Source organism: Pyxicephalus adspersus, chromosome 7, assembly GCF_032062135.1.
Source record: "Pyxicephalus adspersus chromosome 7, UCB_Pads_2.0, whole genome shotgun sequence".
Lineage (NCBI taxonomy): Eukaryota > Metazoa > Chordata > Amphibia > Anura > Pyxicephalidae > Pyxicephalus > Pyxicephalus adspersus.
Genome location: NC_092864.1, coordinates 18609963 through 18620309, shown reverse-complemented (window position 1 = coordinate 18620309; position 10347 = coordinate 18609963). Strand labels below are relative to the sequence as shown.

Genomic DNA, 10347 nt, shown 5'->3' with positions numbered 1-10347 from the left:
ATAAACAAATGATGTTATGGACATTGAGGCTAGTATTATTTAATATGTCCAACAAATTATTAGCTCCTTAGGTGGATAATTAAACTGAGCATTTGGGTTATCCATGGGACCTATACAGTTATCTAATATCACCTCTATTGATTTTTAAGATAACCCCCATTTATGGGGAGCTGGGTAGCTGGGGAGTTGGTGCTCACCCTTTGTGGATGTTCTGTGCCACTTTTGACAACCATCATTTCCAATAGAATCAATAGAAGACTTGCAGTAAGTTAACCTGTAATAAACCTATTTTTATGCTGGTATGCAGATAATTTTATTTGTTTTGTTTAATTATTTGCTTATATGATGTATGATTGTTTAATATATCCAACATTCTCATTCCTAAAGAAGCAACCTTGGTTGTTGCGAAACCCATCTAATGAAGGATACTGTCTTCTTTCATTCCCCTGCTAATATAAGATTTTATGAATTTTAAAAATATTATTTTTTTTTATGTTATGCTTTTTGTGCTTATTAAAATTATTGATTTTATTAAGATAGCCCTGGAAAGTCCTGCCATTGAACTCTCTTGTTAAAAAAAAAACCTATGTATTGATATTTTGGTTGTGGCTTTGTTCATTTGAATTAACGTAAGGGGCATTTTCACATTTGTATAAAATATGTATATATGTCAGAGGATTCTTACCCGATATGCATTTCGTGTTCATCTCAGGTGAGAATTTGACATGTGTACAGTGGTCACCCAACATCATTCATGGATCCATTAGGACAAATCCATGAATGACAGATAAGCAATGACTACTATACAAGTCAAAGAAGGAGAGCACGATAGAGTGCAGCTTGCTCCTTCCCATCTCCATAGAACAGAACAGGAACAGTGTGTACAGTACAATATATATATTAGCCCATGGAAAATAAAATGGTACACTATTTAGTTGGCAGTTTTTGGTGTCTGCATGAAGTTTACCTTTTCCATTGCCTATTATGAGAAATAGACAAACAGCCATGGGAAATGATATATAGCGTCATTGGCCAGTGCTCTGAATATTTCAGTTTATAGAGATTTGTCATTTAATTCCATTTAATTACTAAATGAATCTGATTTAACAGACATTAGAGGGCAACACAGAAGAAAAAGAACCTAAATATCACTTCAATCAGAAGCAGCTGAAGCGAGGAGAAAGTTATATACTGAGGGTTCGTGCAAAGCCAAGAAAACAATTCAATGGAACCTGGAGTGAATGGAGCCCAGAAATTGAGTGGAAAAATGGTAACATTCTATGGGTTCTTCATTTTTTATAGTATTAGATAGAGCAGAGCCATGAAAAATGATGTGGTGAATATGATGGCAGATGGCTTAACACATACATGGTACAAGCAAGGCCTTTCAACAAAGATGGTGGCAAATCTTACTGGGTAGCTTTTGTTTTAGCAAATGAGGACAAAAACTTCAGGAAACGGCAGAAGAGGGGCAGGAAGCACAGATTCACTCACTTAATAAAGTAGGGAAATTCTTGCACTGGAGCTTTCCCTCCAGCATGGAGAACAATGAAAAGCACAGACCAATTTCACAATTTTTGGATAACTTTACCTCTTGGCTCCCACACATTCCTTCCCATGACCTGCACACCCTCATCCTCCGTGACTTTAATGTTGCAGTGGACAACCCCAACCATCCCTCCTCAGCCAAACTGCTCCCCATTACCTCCTGAATACCAACTCTCTGCTTGGTCCTCTCCAGTCTGGCTTTCGAGCTGCCCATTCCACTGAAACAGCCCTTACTAAAGTGGCTAATGACTTCATCAGAGCTTAGTCTCAAGACAACCTTTCCCTGCTCCTTCTCCTTGATCTTTCCTCTGCTTTTGACACTGTTCATCACCCCCTTCTAATCCAAATTATGAGCTCCATTGGTATCAGTGACACTGCTCTCTTTTGGTTTGGTTCCTACCTATATGACCGCTCCTTTCAAGTTTCTTTCAATGTTAATTATTCCTCTCTCACTCTTCTCCCGGTTGGTGTTCCCCAAGGCTCAGTCCTTGGACCACTTCTCGTTTCTCAGTACACCTCCTCTCTCGGTAGTCCCATGTCCTCCATTGGCTTACAGTACCATCTGTATGCTGATGACACTCAAATCTATCTGTCCACCCCTGACCTGTCTCCATCAGTCTTTGACAAGGTTTCATGCTGCCTGTCAGCCATCTCTTTATGGATGTCTGACCGATTTCTGAAACTCAACCTGAATAAAACGAAACTCATATTCTCCCCTTCACATTGCAAATCTCCCCGGACATATTCCTAACTGTTAATACCAATGGAATTTTTCCCTCCCCTCAGGCACGTTGTCTTGGCGTCGCCTTTGATTCTGCCCTCTCATTTACCCCCCAAATTCAGAACATTTCCAGGTCCTGCCACTTTCACCTACTCAACGTCTCCAAATTCCGCCTCTACCTGTCCCTTCAGACCACCAAACTCCTTGTACACGCTCCTATCACTTTGCCTTCCAATCCCTCCTCAGTTCTTGAACCACTAGCTGTTTTCTTCAGTCCTCCAATGACCTACTAATGGCTTCCTCACTCATAACCTCATCACACGCACGGCTCCAAGACTTTTCTAGAGGTGCCCCAACTCTCTGGAATGGTCTTCCTCATCCTTTTCAATCAAATTTAAGCTCCTATGCTTTGCTTCCAAATCCCTCCAAAGTTCTTGTTCCACTTACATTTCTGAACTGGTAAAAAAATACTCCCCCAGCCACTCTCTTTGCTCCTCAAATGACCTACTGATGTAAGCTCTTTGCGGCATGGTTCTCTCCTCCTCCAGTGTTACTGTATCTGTATCTGTCTATCACTTGCATCCCCTGTTTATTGTTAATATTATTATTTTATTATTAATATTATTATTATTATCAATATTATTATTATTATTAATAATAATAATAATAATAATAATAATATCTAAAGCATTTTTTTATGTTGGATAGAGGAAGGGTGGGCCAGAACTCTCCAGTTTGTTTTTTGCCATTTGTGTCCCATTACTGAGCTTTCTACTCCTGTTATGTAGATTTAACATGAAATGAGAAGATATTTATCTAATTGGTCTATTGGCTTTAATAAATAGAATAGCCTCTTTCAATGTTTTAGCACAGGTTTTCAGGGAACCCCTGCTATAATTATTATATCCACAGATCACAATACATTAGTGTGGTAGTCAATGGAAAGAATGTCACCCTTACAGATATCCAAAACGATCATTGAAAGGCACAAATTGCCTATAAATCCCTAGTGACCTCTCCAGGGACCCTAGGGCTCTGCAGAACCCTGGTTGGGAAACCCAGGAGAGACCTGGAATCACAGCCCACAGCAAACACATCAGCATTATTATTTTAAAATGACTTTGTAATAGATATATTTGTTGGAGGTCAGAGATTGAAAAAGTGTTGAAACCAAAGACAGCCAGACAACTATCATTCTCAGAAGAAAAACATAAATTAAAATCTATACATTTCACTAAAGGCAGCTTTTATTTTATATTTTAAGTTTTTGGATAAATGTGTATTTTCTAAATTGTAACCAAATTATAACAATTTTCCTATGTACAGATTACAGCCTCACCATACTGGATCTGTTATACATGCTTACCCCCATTACCTGCATTGTGGTGTTATGTCTGATTATAGTGAGTTACGTCTGCCTTAAAAGGTAATTATTATTTTTTTATATCCAATACCTAAAACGTAAAGTTTATTATGTAATGAAACAACATGGCAGCTCTCTCTGTCTGTCTAATACAGAGTTGTATGTGTCTAGTAATTTAATGTAACAAACTGTATATAGTGATAATACAGTTAATATAAAAGCTACACAGCATTTCTATCAGATTCATGGCTGGAGAAAGAAAGTGCTGATCCTCACAAACTTAACAAATAGGGCTTGGAAAATTGAGGAATTTAAATACTTTCCAATAATGCAACATTGATCATTTAATTGGTTTCAGTAGGGAAATTAGAAATTGCTAGAAAATTGAGCTTGATATACCATTGATATAATTAATATCTGTAAAGCAGACGGTAAAAATGTATCTCTCCTTCTTTGATGAAGAGGAATTTTCCCCCTAAAGGCTCTGCAGAAACCGCCAACCTTCTGTGTCCCCATTGTACTTGGTAGTTCCTCCTAAGTATCAGTTTCTATAAAAACATTAGGAGATGAGTCTTCTTCAACAATGTGATGTTTCCTAGCAAGGTCAGGAGATAAATATTACATTGTTTGTAGGGATATCTCTCATTTTCACTCATTTTCAGTAAACTTGTTACTTTTATTGTTTGGGCAATGTACTGATTCAATTTAATTGGCAGGTAACCATTTGCAGAGATACCAACTATGTTTGGAGCTCTGTTATTTTGATCATGCCATGAATTTACATTTTTGCAAATGAAAAGTATAACATTAAATACATTTTATGAATAAACATAATGTACAACATGTGAATTGATTTATACCAAGAATATCATACCTTGATTGATTATGAATACTTAACAGGATTCTAATTTTTATTCATTTTCTTATATGCAGATTCAAGAAAAAATGGTGGGATAATATTCCAAGCCCAGCAAAAAGCTCCATAGTGAAGAGAAACCTGATAGAGGTGAGTTGGTAATAACATCAAGACTGATTGTTAAGTAGTCTATGGCATATGTCACAGTTTTCTATTACGTGAGAGCTACAGAACCCAAAACTCAGCAATCTGTAAACCACAAGACCAGGCTGCATTGGCTTTGGGATGGTTGCATCTATTTTTTGGTATTACGAAGGCCATCTTTTGTTTTGTATTATCTCTACGGGCAATATAATAGGCAGTAAAGTGTATTTTAATTCCATTCATTTTCCTGTTGAAATAATTAAAAAATGTCTCTATTTAGCCAAAAAGATTCATTCAAGACAGAAAAAGTGCTGCAAAACATTCTTGGTGAGCTCATACTCCATTTTTCTTGACAGCCTTTAATGATTTGTGTTATTACCTCAAAAATTAACTTTCTTTTTTTTTTGCAGTGGACGTTTTTTCAGCAGACCTGATAATGCCCTGAAGTCCAAACTTACCCTGAACAATGCTGCTGAACAATATGTTGTTGTTTGTTCAGACCATAAATGTATCTTTGAACCTAAGAATGAAGTTATTGAGAGATGTGTTGAAATACAGCTAAAAGTACAAAATGAAAACAATGCAGATCAAGAAAACAAACCAGAACATGAATCTGAAGATCACCCAGTGGGAGAGGATCTATCTATTGCCAATATGTTTTTTACCATTCTTAATGATTCATCAAACGTAAAAGGAGATACATTTAGAAATCTAAATGCAGGATCATTGCTTGGTCTAGATTTGATGGATAGCTTTTATAAAGAAGAAAAACAATCATCCAGCTCAAATATCCCAGGGCATTGGAAATTGGGATACCACAGCTCCGATAATTCTTCATTTTCTATGGATGAGGTCAGGATACCACACTTTGACCAATTTCTGAACAGTGAAACGGATCGCATGCCATATATCCCATCAGTCAGTTTTAATGATGACAACTCATATCAAAGCAAAGGGGACTCATTCACAAATTCAGGTTATAACAGCTTTGCCAAAGCAGCATATAACGCAAGCAAGATCAATACAACTAAAACATTTTGCCTTGACAATTGCTCAAAAAGCAAATCTAATATCTATAATTGTCAATTAAATCCAAAAGACATTCTTTACTACAACACAAAATGTCTTTGTTCAAACGTCAGTGAGTACAGATTTCAACCAAACTCTGGACAAAATATTTTACCAATGCATGAAAGCAAATCTGGTCCAACTTCCATATGTCAGGGGTCTGCATATCAAAGCTTTGATCAAGCAATCCAAGAAAATGAACTAGAGCTTGGGTGCCAAATGTCTGTATATAAAAGTTTTGGCCAAGCAGTTCAACAAGGTGATGAGACTTTTGTAAGTGCAGTTAATGGATATCAAAGCTTTGATCAAGCAATTCGAAAAAGTGAAACCTCAGGATCAACAAACTGTTTGGTTCTTGACCCCGAATACAAACCTAACATTTTTATAAATGAAATAAATAGATATCAAAGTACTGACCACACAATCCAAGAAAATGGTCCAGAGTTTGGGTGCCAAACTTCTGGATACAAATCTTTTGACCAAGCACTCCAGGAAAGCGATGTCACTTCTATGTGTGAGCTCAATGGATATCAAAGCTTCCATGAAGCAGTTTCAGAAAGTAAAACCTCAGGGTCAACAAATTGTATTGTTCTTGAATCTGGTTACAAACCTTTTGAGAATTTTATATGTCAAAGCAATGATTATTCAGACAACAATGACTGTATTGATGAAAATGATCAATTAGGAGACAGTAATTGTAAGGATATTACAAACTTTAAAAGCAGTCAGAAATATAAACCTCCATCTTCAGACTGAATGGAACTTGGATATAATGATATTGTGAAAGCAACAAAAGAACAATATCCATCCTTTTCAGATAAAACCTCTAAACTCTTTAAAAAGGCATTGGATACTAACCCTAAAGACACGGCTATAAAACATGACAATATACCACTAGCTTTGACTTTTGACATATGTGAGCATATAAGAAACCTGGAAAACATGCACAGGCAAAAGGTTTTATTCAACAACATGGAAACTGGTATAATCCCCATAAAACAGACAATTTGTCAATGCCATTTCAAAGAGGTTTCATTAACTCAAGAACAGTTTACAATCAATAAGAATCTTGCTCTGCATAACTGCCCTTCAACATTTACTTTGGAAAATATGTCTTTTGGTATTCCTCTGTATGAATTAGATGATTCAGATCCAAGTGAGACTACTAAACATTTATTAATACAACAAGGCAGTTTGGATAAAGATGGCAACTCATATATGAAGATAAAGTAGATAGCCAATAATGTCCCCCTCCCAAGCCAATTCCACCAAGGCGTTTCCATGGGTTAAATTCCATATTAGAATTTATGACCATTTTGGTATGGTACTAAAAACTATTAGGAACAGTCACAGTAACCCTGACAATGGATCTCTTACACTAAAACCACCCTGTAAGTTCTAACACTAACACAATAATCTGGGTATTCTATCCATACCCTAAAGCAGGGTTCCTCAACCAGAGTTCCTCAAGAAGCTGCTAGGGCAGGGGTGGGCAAACTTTTTGACTCAGGGGCCATAATGGGTTCTAAAATTTGGCAGAGGGGCCTGGCCAGGATCAGATGGATGGAGCGCTGAAACGGGTGTCACTGAACGTGACGTCATGATGGCATAACCCCGCCCACTCTCCCATCGCTGATCTGAGCCTGCGATGGAAGAGTGGGCAGGCTGTTCTGCCCACTTCCCTGAGCCCTGGATTTGTACTGGGGGACATGGTCTGTGGCTCTGGCCGGTGCCGTCCCCCAGTGGTGTCTTCCTGACCCCGCTCAGGGGGTCACCGGCCAGAGCCGCGGACCGTGGATCTACTTCAGCGGAGCCCCTGAAGTAGAGAGAGGTTTCAACGGGCTGGAAAAAAGCTTAACAGGCTGTATATGGCCCGGGGGCTGTAGTTTGCCCATGCCTGTGCTACGGGGGTCCTTGAGTAATGAGCAAGTTGTGCCTCTCAGGTCAGTTACCACTGACACCAATAATCTTTTTGGGGTGACAATCTACTGACCACCACAGTCATGTACTGTAAGATGTATTATAGCAGGGATTCCCCAAGGCCTGAACATTATTTCAGCAGGGGTTTTTCATGTTAAAAAGAAAAGCTGCCCTAAAGGAGGCCATATTCCCCCCCCCCCCCCATATACCGTAACAACTTGCCCATCTAACACTAACTTTTTTTTTTTACTTCTTACTGATGTGTGCAAATAGATTACAAACCAAAAAACAGATCCATTCTTATGTTTTCAGAGCAGTAATGTCCATTTTTTATTATTTTTTCTCCAAGAGAGTTGTATTGTCAACAGAACCCTGTGGAATCACTATCTAAACTTTTTTATAGATATGGACTATATCATGATGTTAAAATGTAGATAAAACCTCATACTATGGTATACTGTACTTAGCATGTGGTCATAACACCTTGCCTTGCACACATGTGATTTTTTACTTTGGAATGTTACATTTTAGTTAATAGAAAAAAGGTAAATGAAATGACTGGTTTTCTATGGTTCTGTGATCACTGTTAATGTCTTTAATGTCCTTTGTTATTGGTTGCACTTTTAGAAGCACTTTTTCGATGTTTTCCTGCTTATTTAAATGGAGAAGATATAAGAAAAAAATAAATTACAAATCATGTATGTGCACAAATTTCTTTGACATAAGAAAAGAATAAAACAAACACCTATGTGTATGAATCTAAGTTTGAACATATATTTTGTTTTTTTTCTATGTAAGGAAAAAGAAGAAAGAGAGAAAGAAGTCATGTCATATAAATTAAAAGTTACCAACTTGCAGCGATGTAAAGGGGGAAATCAGGTAAACCTACATTAGACAGAGGGGTCTTTTGGTACATCTCATTCGCATCAAACATTTCAAAGGCTCGAAAAAAAATGTTTACTGTATCTCATTTTTCATTGAGAAAACAAGAATTAGATTACAGTGATTGATAGGCAGTCATTCAAATAGTAAATGGTCACATGAGTTTAAATATAATCTCCCTGAAGAAAGATTTGCAAAACGCTTTGGGATTCAAGGATTGTTCTGAATTCTCTTATCAACATGAAGTCAAGTGCCCGTTTGCTAATACTTGAATGATTGCCTATCAATTACTGTAATCCATTGCTGTTTCCTCAATGTAAATGAGATACAAAAATACTTTTGTTTTTTTGACACTTTTAAATGTATAATGCGCATATGATGTACTAAAAAACTCAATTTAGGTTTGTCTGAGTTCCTCCCTTTTATATGTAATTATTCCATACTGATTCTACTGATCCCAATTTTTTATGGATGTTGCAGAATTCTCTAAAGCCCATGTTGCACCCCATATCAGTACTTTACAAACAATCGAAATATTCTTACCCCACAATCCCCTGACCTATCACAACTCACCCTTTCCTCTTCATAGATTCCTTCTTCCTGGGATCCTACAGGTTGCTTCTCCATTGTTTGTTAACATCCATGTCCATAAGTCTTGGTCACACCTGCACATTACAGCCCCATACACTTCTTTGAGACTTGTCTCTGAACTTCGGACATAGACCATAGAAGTCCATGATTCAGTAATCTGCAAGCACAACTAGAAAAGAAAGAATAAACAAAAGGTTAGGTGGCCGCCTGTTCAATATCAGGAAGTATGGATCTGTGAAGGGGTAGGATAGTTAGATAAAGTCAAAGGAATAGCTTTTATTTTTGGAATTCATTTATATTTTTGTACAATTATTCTTAAATCTGCATTGCATTAAGGCATTTCATTCAGGGCATGGCAATAGAGGTCACTGAGCATCAAAAATGAAAGTCAAGTCTACATTTATTATATCCCAACATCAAAAATAAAAGCTTTTACCTTCATACCAATTAAACATAGTTGGTAGATTACACAGAACACTTTTACCTGATCTTTTATCATTTTAACCAGACTTTTAGGTGCCAGGTTTACGTGATGCCCCAAATTACTGCTACTGCCCACCTTTCCTGTACTCCTTTTCACCCACCAGAGCCAAGTTGTATACCTGGTACCTCTAGGTATGGGGAATAATGTACTGTCACATTGGGCCAAAAGAGGGCCTGTGTAAGCTCTCACGGACCCCAGACTGGCAGTGTTCTGTCAAAGGAGCTATCTTCTTCTTCTTTCTTCCCTTCCTTGTTTAGATCTTCAGACAACTTGTTTGGCTGGGCCAGGATGACATAACTCCCCTGCAGAAGTGCATTCAGTCCTGGCAGCCGCAGGGGAAGCCGGGTATCCCCGGAACCAACGCTGATCTGTGCATACGCAGCTCAGCTATTAGTTTAAGAGAAAAGGTGAGCATGTTTTAATTCAGAAGGGATATCATCTGTCCCTTTTTGCAATGCAACCATGTCGAACTTAAATTTTGTTCTAAAGTTTACACCTAGGCAAAGTAAAAACAACATATTCAGTAGATCTCTAAAATGCACTTCATGAATGTCAGAAAGAATGCCAGGACCAACTCACAAGTTATTGCTCATCAACAAATTGCTGAAGGCTCCTCCAGTGGGACCCTACCTCTAAAACATGCCAAATAGAAGCAAACTCATCTCTTCTCACTCCATCACTAGTGCCACCATCTTCACCTCATCTTCTTTTGTGTTTGGGTCTTCAACCAACATTATTGGCTAGGCCACAGGGAGTCCATGTGCAGTGAA

The 10347-nt window shown here is 37.7% G+C and overlaps 1 protein-coding gene across 1 annotated transcript; it reads left to right on the top strand.

The window, feature by feature from the left end:
• Window positions 1-464: 464 nt before the first annotated feature.
• Window positions 465-8383, top strand: LOC140335253 (uncharacterized). The gene is made up of 5 exons (XM_072417749.1): window positions 465-1270; window positions 3596-3695; window positions 4566-4638; window positions 4913-4959; window positions 5043-8383. The coding sequence occupies exons 2-5, from the start codon at window positions 3628-3630 to the stop codon at window positions 6454-6456; spliced, it is 1602 nt and encodes a 533-aa protein (XP_072273850.1). The 5' UTR covers window positions 465-1270; window positions 3596-3627; the 3' UTR covers window positions 6457-8383.
• The last annotated feature ends 1964 nt before the right edge of the window (window positions 8384-10347 follow it).